Source organism: Merops nubicus, unplaced genomic scaffold (assembly GCF_000691845.1).
Source record: "Merops nubicus isolate BGI_N331 unplaced genomic scaffold, ASM69184v1 scaffold14827, whole genome shotgun sequence".
Lineage (NCBI taxonomy): Eukaryota > Metazoa > Chordata > Aves > Coraciiformes > Meropidae > Merops > Merops nubicus.
In genome coordinates, this window is record NW_008619692.1 from 22,955 (window position 1) to 41,603 (window position 18,649).

An 18,649-nucleotide genomic window follows, 5' to 3' on the forward strand; every position below is an offset into this window, starting at 1 on the left:
CAGGAGTGCAGTTGGTTGTGATCCATTGCTAGCATGCTGTATAACCTCAGGGTTGCTCACTTTTCCTTCCAAAAGGTCTCTGTTACAATCACTGCAGTCTTCTTGTAAAAGGCATAATAAAAAGATTACTTTGTTGTCTCTAAGTGTGTGATATGTATTAATTGATTTTTTTTTTTTTTTAAATCTAGCAAATTGTTTAAAGGAAAACTAAATCCTTGTCTGATATTAAGCTCTTCAGAAGTCAGTCAAGGAAGACAGAGTTACTGAGGTCTTCTTGACTTGGCTGAGGTCCACAAATACTAAGTACAAGATTTTAAGCATTATAATGAAAAACAAATTCTTTCATTTGAGATTTTTTCCATGATTCATTGAGCATGCTTCTAAGGTATACTCTTAAGGCTGTGGAAAAATTCATCAGGTGCTATTTTGAGAAATAGCACTTAGCTATGTTTAAAGAATATTATACTTGTACCTCTCTGCTAATTTTACATCATTTACACATCATCCTAAATGTTTCTCCTTTTCTTTTTTTTTCTTTTACACAGTCATTTCTAACATTTTTTTTTTTTCCACTGTATTTCTGTCCTTGTCTTGCCCTCATATTTTCAGTTGACATCCAGGAACACTTGATTATTTTCTTTGGACAGTCCTTCTTCTCTTAATGCCGCTTTAAAGCTGTGCCTTTTGAAATTAAATGATGATCCATTTTTTCCCCTCTCCCTACTTCTTTCTGTTTGTTGTTTAGCTCCTGCACCTTGAAGTATCTTTGTATTGTATTGACTTAATTCCTGCTTGTCATTCTGCCAACCTGAGTACCACCTGAATTCTAAAATGGAGCAGATAAAGGTTGAAAATTCAGATGGAGTTATGCATGGATACATTTTAAAAATGAAGTAGCTGTTGGTGCAACTTCTCTGGAAGGAGAAATATAACCTCTGTCTTTTTCATTAGGTTATTGAGGGCAGGAGGATGATGGTGACATAGAGTTATATTAAAACAAATTTTTATTGCCTCTTCTCATCAGTACCTGGTTAGATAAGAAAAAAAAACAATTATGTCCATCTCCAAAAACAATACTAGTGTGTGGCTTTTGGCTTGTACTCCTTGGGACACAATGTAGCAAGAAATAAGTCTAATTTTGCAGCTTCTAGCAAGAATGATTGCCAGTAACATCAGAGACAGATACTGGTGGTGTAGTCAAGAAGCAGACCCAGAGTGATGTACTACCATGTGTAGTGCACTAGTCTGACTGTTTGGATTCCATCTTTACTATGGAAGGACTGTAAAATAATTTACATGTAATATTCGTTCTTGTCTGTTTACAGCATCATGGGAAAATCAGAAAGACTAACTTTATGAAGAAACATGAAAAGGTATGTATTTCTATGTCTAAGCTGGGCTTGGCAACAAATACTGTCTTTCTAATGTTTTTTGTTTTCTGCTTTACTTCATTTACTGTAGAAGCAATAGAATTGCATAAATAACAATTATTTGTGTATTTGTTTCATATTAACCAAATTTTTGTACGATACACACATTTTTATTTCACTAGGATTTAACTGCAGCATAAATTTGTCTCCTGGAGCCATATTTTTATGTATAACAATGTGCTTAATGAAGCTGGTTAAGAAACGTCATACATGGAAGAGCCAGTTACCAGAATTTCTCTCAAAGCGGACAGAATAATAGATGGCTAGTAGTTTTGAAAGTCAAGTCACTTTAATTTGCAGTGATGCAATGTGATACAAGAGCTTTAAGTTTGTGTCTTTGGAAGCTTTTCAAGCCTGTGTGTTGGTTAGGATTTCATCAGGCTGTTAAGTTACCTTTTCATGGTTGTAAATAGCTAAATATCATTGATTTTACTGGGGCTATACCAGTTCTTAGTGATGGAGCCTTGATATGCTGGGAAAAGCAAATACCTATATGTGTGTTTATAACTGTAAGGTAAAAAGAGAAATCAGATTTTAACATTTGTAACTTTTTTTACTTAATTAAAAACAAATTTCTAAAATAAGAGCGGTGCAGACAGCACTAGATCAGTGCTGAAACTATCATTCCATTCTCTGTGCTACAGGCTGTGTAAATAATACAAGAAAAATTTTCATATGATACTTAGCCCTGATAATCTTTTCCTTCTCATTGTGCCTGTAGCCTTTTCTCTTATTTTTCTCCTGCCTCTGTACTAGGACAGAGTCTGTGGCTATCCAAAGACTTTTTTCCAAATTCTGTTTCTGTTTGGGCACAATTTTTGCGTATGAAAATGTAAATGATCATAGTTCTACTTCAACAGTGCAATATGTTGCACTGCTATGGTAGGTATTTATGTAAACTCAGGAATTTGTAAGTCTCTGAATGTGTGTGTTCTGTACATGTAGACCTCGCGTGTTTTGTCCCTGGCATGTGAACTCCTGAGGATTCCCAGAGCATTTAATTATTTTCAGGACTGCTGTATTCTTGAAACCTCCACGTCTTAATTAGTCGATTAATTATTCCTTCCTCTGAAAAATTATTTTTGTATCTTAGATCAAAATTATGATCTTTCTTTGCATCCTTGTCTAGAAAGGTGTTTTGTTTTATTCTTTCTTGGCAATAGGCTTCCAATATCAATACACCACCCCTCAGAAGCTTGACTAAAGCCTGATTTACAGATCAGATTCACCTACACCATCCCTCAGAAGCTTGATTAAAGCCTGATTTACAGATCAGATTCACCTAACTCCAAGTGGGTGTGTGCCTCTAAGCTAGTGTTTTTTTACAGCCAGTGCAGAGCTTGTCAATGCAGTCGGAGTGTAGGGTGTGATTCGTCTCATGCTGAAGCAGGTTCTGTGTTCAGTCAGGTGAATTGCACCATAAACTGTATTGATTAGATTTCTACTGGCTATAATGGCAACTCGGGATTCTAGCTTGGCTATACATACCTACTTGGCAGGAAGCTAATATTAGATGAAATAAATCCTTTCTTAAAAGTTTAGGTACGGCCAGGCTAAAAGTCAGTTTCTTGATTCTTAAAACTGTTCAGTCCAGAGGCTATATTTTCTTGTTTGTTTTTTTTTTTTTTTCAATTAGAAAAAGTAGATCTTGTGAATGAGGGGAAAAAAATTACTTTATCATTCTATTGATTGTCTTGTTGCTGATAACAGCAGATTATGATTTCTTTGCATGGTTGCTCTGGAACAATATTTTTCCAGATTAGTGACAAGTGAGATATTCCTGGTGAAGCTACTTTTGCCAGGAGTATGCTTTTTCACGTCAGTCCAGCAGCAGCTCATATGTGTTGGTGTGTATTTTATTGGAAAAGAGTTTGCATAGTATGTCTGCTTCAGCTTCACTCTAGGATTTGTTTTGTATCAGAATTTCTAGCTTACAGCTGAAGATGATGCATTTGTATAGCAGGCAGGGAAATTCAGAAGTGCTTTCTGCTAAAAAAGAGAGCAGCATAGTTCTGTCTTGAATGATATGCTAAAAAGGTTTAAAATTCAGACCTCTAAGGTTGAGGACTTTCTGCCTTTTGTGCAGCCAATTTAGGCTGGGTTAGGCTTTTACTCTTTAAAGAATGCTTTTGGCTCTCATTCTGGAGTGTTAATACATGGCTTGCTGTTTTGGGACAGTGAAAAACTTAAGCCATTTAAACAGTGGCAACAAGAAACTCAGACAGTGTAGATAAAAAGCATGAGCACAGGTACTGGCCATTGAGGAAAAAGTCTTTTTTGAACCATTAGGTTAGTATTGCCGAGGTGGAAAGACAACAGAGGACACAGAGTTAACTTGATGGCTATAAAACTTTCTGAAGAGGTTTTCTGAATGTGGAAGGTAGCTTTATTTTTAAGTGAGCAGAGGGGTCCCTTGGATTTTTATGAATAGTATTCTGTGTAGTATTCTGCCTTAGCTCTTTGCAGAAGATTTTAAAAAAATCTTACTCTTCACTATGTTTGGTTTGGAGGAATTTCTAAACCATTCCTATTCCAGGAATTCTTTTTCTCAAAGAAATAAAAACAAAGGGCTTCTTTTAGAAGTTACGTTCACTTAGAAGTAACTCTTCAGGCTTTTCTAGAAGAAAGCGTTTCTCTCAAAGAATTTCAAAGTTAAACCCAGTATTCTAAGTAGAGAGCTGATAATATTATTAAGAGCAAGGAACTTCTGAAGTAACTGTATACTAACACAACTTCAGGTTTTACTACATGCTAATGGTGTGCACTCCAATCAGCTAGCAGGCACATTTTTATTACTATGTTTGACTTTTTCTGTTGATAAGAAAGAGTATGCTTCACAGAACTGATATGTTTAGGAGCAGAGGGGCAAGGGATTGTATAGTTCAGAACTTACACCATACCTGTTTTCTGACTGAGGGTGCAGTGCTAAAATTTTGACATGTTTTCATTATTTTTCACATTGCTTTCTTTGTTAGCCAACGGGTAGCTTTGGGGACACCTCCTGGATCTGAAAAGCTAAAACATGTATTGGAAATACCTTTTTGTTTTGCTGAAGAAATGGTTGGTTTTGTTTTACTGACAATTAATGGCACAGAGGTGCTGGTAGTATATTTGAGAGGTGTTCTTTCTCAGAAGCATTTTGAAACAAACTATCTTTTGAAATTGGTTTTTAATCTTAGCTACTCTGCCGGTAAAAATAAATCACTATACACAACAATAAAGGAAACTGTATGTCAAAGTAGAGTGAATGAAATATAAACTTGAAGTAAGTATTTCCCTTGTCAGAACTTCTGAAAGTCTGGGTCATAAATAAATCTGTGGTCCTAACAATGCTGCTTGAGTTAGTATACTTCCTCTGTCCTATGAACTCTACTTCTTTTTGTAAGGTTGGCTATTTTAAAAATATTTAACATTGAAAAATCAGGAGCTCATATTTCTGTGAATTCAGTTGAATTCAGTGTTGCTACATAAATAACCTGTAATGCTTAAAATGTCCATTGGTGTCAACTGAGGTGTGAAGATGATGCTTATGGTGCAAAAGAAGGGTAAGGGACAGAATAGCTCTGTAAATTAAAAGGTGAGTAAATATGCTGTGTTCTGATAACACAGTTTGTCTGTAGCTGGCAGATAGCTCTTTATACAGCAGCTCTTACCAGCAGAGCAGCTGACCTTGGTCTCAGCCAGCCAAACTCTGTTTTAGCCAGCCAAACTCATGGGAGATGAATGCACTCTGAGCTTGTACACTTGGCATTCTTTGGGCTGAGGCTTGAATGCTCTGTCCAGTTTTGCCACCCTCCAATACAACACACACATCAGTAAACTGAAACCAGCTCAGCAGAGAGACATCAGAACAGTCAGGGGCTGGAGCACTTGATCTGCAAGGAGAGGCTGAAGGAACTGCAGTTGTTCAAGCTGGAGGAGGGAGGCCTAAAAGCAGCCTGTGCTGCACCTGCAAGGAGATCGTCAGCAAGGGCGGATGGTGGGAGAGTGAGAAGCAATGCATGTAAGCTGAGGCAAGATGCTTACACTGGATATAAGGAAAATCTTTGTCCATATGAGGACAGCCAGGCAGTGATGCTGGCTTCCCAGAGAGGTGATACTGTAGATATCTCTGGAAGTTTTCAAGACTGGACTGGTAAAAGTCCTGAGCAACCTGGCCTGACCTCATAGGTGACCCTGTTGTGAGCAGGAGGGGCTTGACAAGAGACTTTTTAAGGTCCTTCCCAGCCAGAGCTGTCCTATGAATAGGTGTATTTTTAAAAAGTAGAAATACAGTAGTAAAGGTGTTTCCTATGTAAAACTAAGTTCTGCTTTCTAATTTTATGATCAAGAATGTTTCTTTTGTTTTGGTATCAAAATGGTAACATTTTAATTGTGGTATAAAGGAAGCAAAAGAGAAAATTAAAACAGAAAAGTTTAAAATCAGACCAAATAAAAAAAAGCCCTCAACAATTTTGTTGGAAAAAATAAGCAGCTGATAAATTTTTTTCCTCCAGAGATAGCAGATTGAGTTTTTGTGTGTTGGTTTTGGTTTGGTGGACAAGGACCTCTGGTTTATTCCTGTCCCTGCAAGTGACTGAATTATACCCTGACTGTAGCCAATAGAACAAACCTAAAGTTATGTTTTGTTTTGTTTTGTTTTTTTTTCACAAGCTAGAAGTTCTGTGTGCTTTTAAGAAGCCTAACATGTCTTACTGTTGATAAACTGTAAAGAAAAATGTTTCTTGAGAATGCTGTAAAATGTAGTCTTTCCTCTTTAATCCTTAGCTTGGGTAAGGTAATTTAATAGGACAAGTAAATCTATAAATCTAGTGACAGGAAATTTAGCATCATATCTTTCACTGTAGTTCAAAAATCTTCCTGTTTATTGTGCAGTGTGCAGTTTGAACTCTTGCCATGTTAAAGAGAGCTCTCTATCTATCTTGCTCAGTAGGCATGTATTCAGCATTTTCCATAATATGTAAGTAGGCTGTATGAAGACTTCTGTGAATTATAGTGCTTCCCCAGAGGCTAAGCAGACGTGAGAAGAGCATCTTCTGGTACTTCAGGAAAGATCTGAATTGTAAGATTGGATTGTGAAGTCTTGTTTCTGTTGCAGACCAGCAATCACCTCCTTGGGCCAAAGCCATTTCCCCTGGACAGATTGCTAGCAATACTGTATAGTATTGTGGACAACAGAGTTGCTCCAACTGCCAATATATTTTCCCAGGTGAGTGTGTACTTACCTTCTTTGTTTCCTTTTTACTGTTTGGAATTTTTGAAAAGGTTTTACATTGTGTTCTGTAAATCATCATTCTACTGAAATGTAATGAGAAAACAACCATAAGAATAATTTGATAGCTCAGAGTAATATTTGCCTGTAGTGTTAGCTATTAATTCAATAATTTATCTGTGTAATGGTCTGGAACCTTCTCATTGCTAACCTCTCCTTGATCCTGCACTGTGAACTGTGTTTCTTTGTTTCTTGGCTTCTCGTTGGATCTGTTAGTTGGTTTGTGTTTCACGTTAGCTGTATAAATGTTCACTGTCCTGCAGCCAAAATTGGTCACCTTGTAAAGCATGTTACACAAGTGTAGTGATGAAGAAGGAGCAGAGAGAATTTGCAGGTGAAAGGTGTTTACTGTGATGCATGTGTCTTAGGGATAACGGTTTTTGTTTGGGCCAACTGGTATGTCTTGCAGGGGAGAGAGTCTGTCCCGTTTCACTAGATGGCAGCATAACGATAGATTTGGGTGGAATTAAGGAAGTCTGTGGTTTGCTCTAGAGCCCTGGGCTTGTCAACTGTAAATACTTATTCTGTGTAAGTAAAGATAGTTTTCTGTTGTCACCTTGATTCTTACATCTTTTACGTCCACCTTATAAGATTTCAATTTCTTTCCTGCTTTTCAGTTACACTTATCTTTTACTAGTTTTTTTCTGTCTTTCCTTGTCAGGTCTCAAATGTAACCAAGGATTATTTAAATCTCATGTCCGTGTTCATGTAAACATGCACAAGACACTGGGAGAATTTTGCTGCCACTTTAATCATAACTGTTCAGTGTTCACACAAACGTTTGGCAAAAACCATCTCAAATCTGTAGAGTAACCGTCTGTAAGTATAGATATTGTAAAATCAGGTAGTAGAGGAGCTAGAGAACTGTAGTACTTGATTTAATCGGTGGTATAGGAATATCTTGGTTAATAGTGGTGGCGACCCAGGTGCTTTAAAGATGCAGTAGGCAAGTTGCACTTTCATATGTTTTTGCTCAGACTTCTTTAGTTAAATGTTATTATGTGATGTATGGCATGAGAAATTATTATGTGACAAGAACCTCAAGGATCTTTTAATACAAGCATTTCATTTTTCGTAATTAGATGGGTGATTTTTCAGCTTGTGGTCTGCACCCCCTTAAGCAATCGGTGAATTAGATTTCAGAGGTGTTCAGGAAGTGACTGAAAAAATCAAGCTTGTGCACATTTATGCATTCTGTACTTGGTTTTTTGCCTTTTTTCTGTCATCTCACAGCACCTCAGGAACTCACTGTACTTTCAGAAGGAATCCTAACTTTGTGAGAATTTCAAAGCTACGTGAAGTTTCCTATGGGCAAATGCCATATGAAAGGACACCAAGGGTTGTTGAAGCATGCAGTTTCTGACCATCATTTGGATGATGGCTTGCAGCCTTATAGCTACTTATAGCAATTTTGGAGTACAAAGAACACAGGGACCTTAGTGTTTGTAAAAATGCATAAATTTGGCCAGCTAGTAGGTTTCTTTTTTTTCTCACTACTGTCAGATGTAGCCTGAGATAATTGCGCATTTTTAGAAATGTTGTATTGTTTAATTCACTGAAGTCTGATCAAGCCTGTCAGTCAAGGTATTGGTCAGTGAATTTTTTGAGTTTGGACACTGTTGAAGCTGAAATACAGAATACTGAGGCAAAAGACAGTTGTCTTGTTTAATGATGCCATTTTATAAACAATGATTGATCTAGGTTTGCTTCAGTAAGAAACAGACTTACTTACAGAACTGTTATAGAAACTCACAGGAAAATATGATACAATCCAAGTAATGTTCAGACTAGTTTCGCTTATGCTCTGAATCTATTGATGATTCACCATGTAGGTACTTCTTGTCTTAAGCCCTTTTTTCTCTCTGCCTTTCTTTATGTGTTTGAAGACACTGTCACTGTGATCTTTGAACAAAATTTCATTTTTAGAAGGAAAGAGTACAACTTTTAAGGCATAAGATTAAGGAACAGTCAAGAAGCAAAACAACTGACAGTCCAACTGCAAGTATGAAATTAGAGCTTTGCCTAAACTTTGCCAGTCTCTAGGAGGAAACTTCAGTTTAGCTTAAGTAATGTGAAGGGGAACACTGACAAGACTGGAAACACTATGTAATAAAATTTGTGTGTAGGATGTTAGCTATATATTCTCTTATTTCTGGCTATCAAAAACATCTTGGTATAGTTAAGAAGTGAAGGTATTAATAGATTTACAATGTATTTTCAACATTAATATCAGCATATTTAACATGCATTCCAGATGAGAGAACAGATCTCATTATTCCAATGCACAGTTAAGTAGTACTGAAGAAACAGTTTGTACATGGAGTGTAATTTCCCCTTAGGCTAAACTGGAAAATTAAAAAAAAATCAAATAAATGCATCATCCTAATGGAGTGTACACTAGATGGCACTGCTATCAAAGAATAGCTATAATTCTTTAGTTTTCAGAACATGCAGATTAAGGTATAAAAATAAAAAAAGATTGTATTAAACTTTAACCAGGTTGGGGCATAGAGGCTGAAATTAAATCTGTTTATGCCAAAATAATGTCTTATAATTTTTTTTCATCATGACAGCAATTTTTGCATTAAATTTAAACTAAGATTTATTGAAATGTTCAATATAAAAATGTTTCATGTAAAGTAACAAAATGCAGCAGAATTCAAATTATATTTTGGTAGTAGTTTAATCTAGGGATAATATTGTATTTTTTTTTCTTGACTAGTGTAAACCAATTTATACTCCACTTTTTTTTTTGCAGTTAGCTATTCTGTAAATATATTAAAATAAAGTAAATATTTAGGATCTGGGTTACTCTTCGCAGTATCAATACATTTTACTGTTAGATACCACAAGCTTTTATTTTGTTGTTTATGTACACAGCATGGAAATCATTCTTCAATTCTGCAGAAGTTTAAAATATTTTAAATCAAATATTTGCTTCTTAACTGATTGAACATTGATTTTATATGCTCGTTAATTTGTAAACTGAAAGGCTGTATATGAACCAAATGCTTATTAATTCTCCCCATGTACTGTCAGAAAATAGCATGCCTTGGCTTTAAAGTTGATCAACAATCTCAGCTGAGATTCAAGAAGGACTAGCAGCTGCTTTAAGATCTGTCATGTTGCTGATTTCATGACACTTCTTATTGCTTCTTGTTTCTATGCATAAGATCTATTCACATGAAAATTCTGGTTATTAGCTTTGCAAAAATTAAAATTCTGTGCTAATAAGTAGCAAAATTCCAATTTTCAGTTTAATGCTAGGGTTTATTGAGAATCTTTAATTTTAATAAATAGAATCTCAACTTAAAACTTGAATCTTAATCTAACTTTTGCCTTTTAATTTTAATTAATCCTTCAAATTCTTTTTTAAAACAAAAAGTTAACGTGTTTCTTTTGAAACTTTGATCTTTGTAGTTGATACAAGACTAAGTTTTTCCTGCTGTAACTTCTTGCTGTAACTGGGTTACAAGAGAAGGAATTGGGCATAGGTGAATGTAGGTCTATATTCATGTGAAGTTTTCAGTGCTTCTTTTCCGTGCTTGGGACAGGACTTGTACAGTTGATGTTGTAATTGGTTATATGACTAGCTTGAGTATGTAACTGAAGTATTTTAAAAGATAAAACATTATTTTTAAGGGTGAAAAATTGCAAAGGTACTTTTACACAGTGCTAAAAATACTGCAACTACAGTGTACACAGTTTGCATCCTACACCGACAGGGAAGTCATAGGATTTCCTTATCTGGGTGCAGCAGTTGATGCTTTTTCAGGCTTGGAACAACCAGGAGTAGGATTTGTGGGTCCACATAGACCCACTGCACAGAATATGAAATGTGCAATTATTACAGAATAGAGGGATACAAATCAATTTTATGCCTACTGCAAGTGCATTTTGCTAAAGTTTAGAGAGTCTACTTGGCTCTCATTTGTAGAGTGGTAGTATTTCATTTTTGGGTTTCCCATGTTTAGACAGAAATATAACATTATTCTACTAATAAAAATGTGTCTTAGTATAGGACACGAGTGAATTTATGCATGAAACATTGTAGAAGAATTGTCAGGAGTGATGTAAATTAAATCGGCTCATTTTACATTGAAGGGGACAAGGGCTATTAATTTCATATCACAACCAGTAAGCAAGTAGGTGTTTTTGTTGTAGGTGTTACATTTATGGTTTACAAGCCAAAATAAACCAGTACTTTTGCCTCTACCAAAACTATTTTTCAGTTGCTTCTTCAAATTAATTCACTTCTCCTAACCATTTTTTCATTTTCTAGATGTTGTCTTGCTTCTGCTTTCTTGTGACATGCGCTTTTTATAAAGAGAATTGACTAGATCTGCTTGTAGTTTTGAGCTATGATGTTATCTATATTAGGTAAATGGAATTAAATCCTTTTTCTTGTATACTTTTGCATATTTTTTTCCTGTTAGTAGGTCCCTGAATGTTTGGAAAGACATTATACAGAAAGATATGAGAATTTCTCATACAAATAGCTGAAACTTACTGAAAAGGTGTAACTGATCAGTAATGTCAATTCTATTTGCTTTTTCACTCTGGTGTATTAGACTGTTAGGTCATCTTAAAGTTCAGTGTCTATTTACATTCAGAATCGGGTTTGGTTTTACTGTTACTCCTTATATTCAGCAAATGTTTTCAGGTGCTTGTACAGTAGGAATTGACTTCTGATTATAGTGCATTTGGGAACAGATTTCTGCAAAGGCTATTTATCTCTGTGGGTATATGTGACACATCGGGTAGCTTGCACATTATAGTGTACATTTAATTTCTTAGATGTTTCCTGTCTGTGTGATACAGGCTCTAAGAAAAACACCTAAATTTCTCTTAAGTGTACCACAAATTCCTAAAACTAATGTAGTTATAGATGTGTAAGAATTTGGAATGGAGGTCAAAAAACTTAAAATTTTCCAATCTGGCAAAACAAAGAGCATGGCAAATTGTTGGCCACAGAACAACAGCTTTTTATCTGTAGATAGAATAGGTCTGCAGATACAAGACTTACAGTAATGTGTTAAATGCTGATATGACATGGGTCTATTAGTAATACACAAACCCACTGATGTACATAACATGCTTCCAGCTGGAGGGAGCCAGAGGAATGTAATTTCCTTTAATTAAAGGGAAGAAAAAAAAAAAGTGCTCTTCCCTGGAGCATGAAAAACTGAGAGGTTTGTTTTCTTTTTGTCTTGCTTTCTTGTCTTCCTTACATGAGTAGATAAAGGAATAGCTAGGATTATATATGTAAACTGGAACAGTATGTGGCAATTTATCTGCAAGATTTCTTTGTCCCTGTTGTGTTAGAAGCATGCTTTATACCGTGCTTTTCCAAATGATCATTAGATATTTAAACTGCCCCTTTTTTCTAAATTGCCAACTATGGTAAAATTTGGATTGAAAGGCTGGAAAGGTGTCCTTTTTTATCTACTTATTTGATAAATGTATGCTTTTATTATCGCACAGCCTTCCTGAACACTAGATACCCACATCACGATTGTAGTATTAACTCTGTTAGTGGATTATGTTAGATCCCTTGATGTAGCAACTTTGATAAAGAGAAATACCGTCAACTTAGCAGATTTTTCTAATGGAAAACATGGTAATTGCTTCTACAAGCTAAGATTGTGTTAATGTTTGAAAATACTAAGTTTTCCATTCTACACTTGAAAGCTCTTGGCAGAAGGAGAACTACTAATTTTTGCTGGATCAGCTGTTCCTGTATTGTGTTCCAGCTTCCCTTGCTGTTGCAGGAACTGCTCATAGGAACATTTTACATCTGGCCTGACTAGGGTGTTTAACACTGACAGAATATGCGCCGTTGAACAGTGAGCAGGTGGGGAAGTTTCCAGAGAAAAAGGCCTGGTTAAAAATGTGTGTTGTGCTACACTATTCCCTAAGAGGCCTTATTACAAAGCACAACAAAGACGAGTGAGAACCATTTTTAGTGTAGAGTGGGTGAAAAATACAGAACATGCTCTTGTTCTGACTATATGCCTGTAAGTAGATTTTTTTTTTTTTTGTCATTAGTCTTTTTGAAAACAAGCAAAATGCTGGAAAAATGAAGGTTCCTGCTGCTTCTCCTTTTTCTTCTCTGAAACCACTATTTTTTCTGCTTCCCCTTTGCTGTGAAAGTTCCTAAATGCTGTGCTTGAATTTTTTCCGAATAATCAAGTAAAGTTGGTGCTAAAATTTTAATTTTACCTGAAATAATTGAGGCTTGTGGCAGATGTTTGCTACATGATGACTTCATGATAGAGTATATTTATATCCTGTTCTCAGATGAGCTTAGCATTCAAAACTTCATGATTGACGTTTATATTGCAGTGATTTTCTTATTGAATGTTTTCTAAAAAAATAATCTCATAGATAATATTGCAAGCTGATTTGACATAATTGCAGTATATAATGCATCAGAATTTGGAGTGTCTTACTTTGCTTTATGGACCCATTAGGCAGTACTGAGCAGCAATACCTCAATCTGGTAGAGATTTGGATAGTGGTATACAAAAATGTCAGTATATTTGAATGATTATTTTATATGTTATTAGACTGTTGAATTATTAAGTATTAAGTAGTGAACACTTGGCAGTTAAAAGATTGTAAAAGTTAGTGTCTCTTGGAGCTGATTTTGTATGTAGATTTTCTTAAACTTTATTTTGGGATATAAACAGACTCACGTATTTCCCTATTTTTATAACTTCTTGAGTTCTAGACTTAAGTTGCAAGAGAAGACGTCATTAGCCTCTGTTTGTGCCCTGTTAATTTAATCTGCAAATGCCTGTTCACATTTCACTGTACCTCTCTTGCTTTAGAGGAAAGTACATAAAATTACACAGCTTAATGCAGTCGGGCCACAAGAGTTAGCCTCCCCAGAATGATTCTGCTACAATTTCTTGAAGGGGGGAGCATTTTCTTCTACAAAAAAATGGAGCTAGTTGGAAAACGTCTTAAGCTTTTTTCTCTTTTTCTGTTCTTTCTTTGCTGCCTGAGAACTATGAAGATTTATGGTACACCTCTCTATCTAGTCCATCGGAAGACCTTTCCTTCAGAGCAGCCCAGTGACAGGAATGATTGAGTGTAAACTGTGGACTCCGGAGTTATCTCTTTCTCATTACTGGTCCAAATAAACTTCCTCTTCCAGTGCAAGGTGGAGATATCTAGACATGTTTTGTCAGCACAGAATTTTTTATAGTTGTATAGGATATTATATAAAACTTCCATATATAATTTGTATATCCCCTGGAGGTTTATTGTCCAAACAAGCTTTTAATGCAACCTTTGATCCTGTGATTTCATGCTTACCTGTACCTAGAGGATCTTTAAAAACTTGTTAGCACAGCTTTCTTAGCAGTCGGCAAATTTATAGCTGCACTTTTTTTGGATAAATTTATATTATTACTGTTGTTTGATCCTACACCTGTATTTTATGGTTGCAATATGCATCAGACACACTTTATTTTGCTTGATCTGTTTATTGATTAGAAAGTGCAGTAATCTATTGATCAGTACTCTGTTGATTTTCAGTAGGTTTCAGAGGATGGTGATAAGGGGTAATAAATAACTCTTATTTTCTCATTTTCTGTTACTGCTCCCCAGACTAATCCAGCACAAACTCATGAGCTGAAATGGGAACTCAATGTGATGCACAACATGGCGACATAGGTTAGCACTTTAGCACTGACTATGGCAGCTTGAGAGAGCTTGCTGTTAAGCAAAAGGAAAGGAGAAAACATTACTTTTAACCAAATAGCTAACTGTGTTTCTGTTTTTAAGTCTCAGCATGGCTGTGAATAAAAATAAAAGTATTCTCAGTTCAAGTAGTACTTTCTAACAAAAATTGTGAAGAAACTAATATGCTTGATTCTTTCTAGTTTTGTTTGATACAGTAAAGATCTTTTAGAAAAACTAATTGTTTGAGCTATGTTACCTTTTTTGACCTAGTTGGATCTTGTTTTCATTTTTGGGGGCTACACTGTTAATATAACTTTATAGTTTCTTGGGAAGCTTCCTTAATCAAATTCTATTCTATACAAATTCTTTATTTTCAGTAATTTAAGGTAGGAGACTTACCTTATTTTTGCAAAGAGCTGCTTGTGATAGTGCCCAGCATGGTACTTAACCTAAAATCACTTAATGTATTTAAGAAGAAAAGTTGGTGTGAATTATTGAAAAAAGTTCTATGGAAGTAGTTTTGGTTTTGACAATGGAAAGGATATTGAGAGGGAGGGAGCGAGCAAGAAAGTCAGATGAGATTATCAAGAAGATGAAGGGAATTCCTGAGCTTATTCTGTCTTTTACCTAGAAAAATCGACCAATTTCAAATCTTTCTTGCTATTTAATTGTAGCTTTTTATTTCACTAGCATCTGTAAGAATTTGCCGACTTGTATAAACCAGTAAGTAGTTATGTTAAGGCTTTCTATATTTGATATACAATAAATTTGTACTTTTAAAATATAAAAAAATGTGATTTTTGAGGTTGGTATGCAAGTTTGCTACAGTAGCGATGGAGAGTTTTATATAATTTGTGAATCTGTTAATAACTTTTGCAAACAACTCTTGTGACCCCGTGAACGTAATGTTATATATTTCTTTGTGCCCTTCATATCTGTTTGATTGCATGCTGTATAACATAGGGAATGTGTTGCATCAACCAACAGTTTCTTTAACTTCTGTTCTCTTGGTGTATTCTTTGTAAACAGTGTTTGAAGCTGCAAATTTTAACTTATCTATGAAAATGTGTTAGTGTATAAAAGAAGTAAATATGAATGCATGAAAGATGAAATGGAGCTTCCCTCCTTCCGAGCTCTGTCCTTTATCCCTTTCAGTACTTATTTAGAAATTGGTTTCATGTACTTAACGGAAGGAACATTTTATAATACTCAAGGAACAAATTCACACTGCATTTACATCAAGCAGTTGCAGCTGAAGCTTGTTAGTGATTGCCTCCCAGATTTAAAAAAAAAATTTGTTCACTGTGGTACATGAACTCCTATTGTTTGGAGATAAATAATCAGCTCATCCCCTCTTTAGAGAAGAACGAAGAACATAATAGTACATCTGGTTCATCTGTTAAGACAGCAAAGATTAATTAAGCAAATACTGCACAAACCTCTCTTGGTAACCTATATATCTGAAACCAGCCTGCATATGAGGAGTTTTTGTAATCACTTTGATTTAACCATTTAGTGTATGCCCATAATCTATTCCAGAATCACCAGCTATTCACAGAAGTAAGTTAGGACACAATACTAAGGTAGAATAAGTTGGAGAATTAGGGTAGAGTTCATTAGTTCTTTTGCAAATCTCTTGATTTAAGATTATATGACTTTTAAGATTATGGTAAAGACTAGAAAGAATCTGTTGAGTGTTGAGGTGACATGATTAACACTCTTCATAATTTTATCTTTCTTAAAAATAGCTTGGCTGGTTTCTCTGACAGCTTGAATGCCAACCTATTTGAAGCAGTGAATCACCTTGTTATTGAACGTTTGTATAGAACCTGATTCAGTAGAATAAGATTTCAAAACTAGAACTAGCCCTTGTGGTCTAATAACACTGATTGTCCCCATTTATTCCTGGTTTCCTGGTGGCTAGAACTAACACTTAATTTCAGACTTAAGACTACTCAAGACCAATTTTACCTGCTTTACTTTTTGCTGCCATTGTCTTTTAGCCTAAATAGCTTTACTTGCTCCTCAGTGTTTACTTGAGCAGAGTTGTAAGGATGCAGATACCTTATCAAGATCTTAATATTTGGAAGCCTTCGCTTACTAAATGTCTTTTACTTCCTTGTATATAAAGTAATGAATATAATAGCTGTATCAGTAATAACATGAAAGATGATGCAGAATGGGTGGTTGAATAGTTGGCTATAATTTTATGTTCTTTTTACTCATATGCTTCTCAGACTAGCTCTTGATACGGTCCTGTGCCTTTTTTTTCCCTTTCTAACCTGCTCTTACATCTCCCTATCTAGTTTGTGCTCTTTAAGGTACTTAACACCACACCTGTCACTTCAATACAGATGATTTTGCTGTATTACATGTGGAATAAATTTGTAGCATTGTCTGTACCAGGGACCCCTTCCAGTTTTTGATGAGGCTGGAACGTGCCAAGGCTGCATACGTGTGCGATGTTAGAGCAAAAGGTACACAAAGGAACATGCGGATCACTTCAGTGAATACTACGCGTGCTGTTTCTGCCCTGCCAGCTGCAGTCAGTTCTAGCTACTGACTTTCTATTTGACATCCCTCCTCCCCTAAAGACCCTCTGCTGCTTTCTGTGTTTGTTTGATAGGGGATAGTGGGGCTTGCCTCACTATCTTGGACAAAAGAAGCAGCTGCGTTACAGTTAATTTGAAAGGGAGGATTTCAAAATATGAAGCTTGTTGACAAGAAGGCCTCTTGATGGATGCGGAATAGTTAAGAATTGGCATAATCTCTCTTCTCCATCTATGGAGATGACAACTGGAAAAGATTTTGGGGGAAGCAGTCTGGAAAACTGGTGGCAGACTGAATAAATTTCATCTATGAAAATTTGGTATTCTTAATAAGTGTTGTGAATATTGCTTATTTAATACAGGAAGAGTGACAAAATAAGCTGAAAAATTCTGCAGTAGGTTAGCCTTGGAAAAGCTTGATTCAGAAAAGTGTTCTTAAAAAAAAATTGATTTGGCTAATCGATAGGTGAATCTTATGTGAACTTTATGATGATGATGATTATTTTAAAGGCTGAAAATGGTGGTGCTGAATATCTAAAGGTACATTAGGTGCTTATATAGTTATCTTTATGATTTAATTTCTCGTATGAGGTGAAGGAGGGCAGGCAACAGAAGAAATACTCTGTTTTGGATGAGATTGGTTCTAGTTATGTATGTGTCTGCACAGTAAAACTGTATCTGAGCTAGTAAGTGCGTTTCTAGTTAGTGTAGAGAAATAGAAAGGCACCCTGATGTAGACATGAGCATCTAAACCACTTTGTTCATGAAAAATTTTCAAATCTGTATTAGGTTACATGGTCCTGAGGTACTGATGATTTTGCTCCATCGACTAGGAGTGGAGTCAAGATAGCCTCAGATGCAAATATTTACATTGTAGCTATCTAAAGCTATCTATCCTGAAGGACTAACAAGTGTTTTCTCAGCAATCAGTCTTCCTATTGACCAAAAGGTGTTGTCTCAGTAATTACTCTGAATTGCTTGTAACACAAACAGAAAACCATGCTGTTAAATATCTTGTCTTGGATGTCATATTCCTTGCCAAGATGTCTGCCAAATGGGGAAATAACTGATTTGTACACCTGCCCACTCATTCCTCCTGCAGATTAAGCTGACTGGTTAAGCTACATCATATATTTGTATACTTGGGAAAGGCTTGCCCAGGTTTGTGTGCGTGGCAAGCTGGTGTTGGCCTTCCCATTCCTTTTTCCTGCACTGCTTTTTACTTCAGAGAAAATGTGCTGAAACCCTGATGTGCCATTTTACATCCTTGAAATTGCAATGTAAATACATCTTTGAGCTGTATTTCAATAATAGCAACTGCAGAACTACTCAGCATCTTGTGGAAAACACTCAGAGTGATTTTTTCCATGTGAGGAAGCCAAATATGTCAGGGAAGGCAGGATCTTCTACCTTTGTTTTGAAATATGAAGAGGTGAGGTATAACCTCTGCACATGGAGTTCATAGAAGAATTACTGAAAAAACGGAAGGCCACTCAGTTATTTAAATTTCAGAAAGTGTTTTAGAGGTAAAATTGAAAAATATGGCTTAGCTCATTTGGAGTGGAGTTTTGGGTACTGCTTAACTGACATTGAAATATATGAAGACAGATCTAGTTCAGATGAGCAGATGTGTCATTAACGTGCAGCGGGGCAACTTTAACTTCGTTCAGATGAACTTCCATTACCCTGATGTTATCCGTGTAGGG

At 35.7% G+C, this 18,649-nt stretch overlaps 1 protein-coding gene across 1 annotated transcript in view; it reads left to right on the plus strand.

Annotated features, from left to right (window-relative positions):
* Positions 1–18,649, plus strand: part of ORC5 (origin recognition complex, subunit 5) — a 65,801-nt gene that overhangs the window by 21,097 nt on the left and 26,055 nt on the right. Inside the window, exons 11-12 of the mRNA XM_008943885.1 lie at positions 1,326–1,373; positions 6,529–6,639. Coding sequence (XP_008942133.1) covers positions 1,326–1,373; positions 6,529–6,639 — 159 coding nt within the window. The remainder of the gene's footprint in view (positions 1–1,325; positions 1,374–6,528; positions 6,640–18,649) is intronic.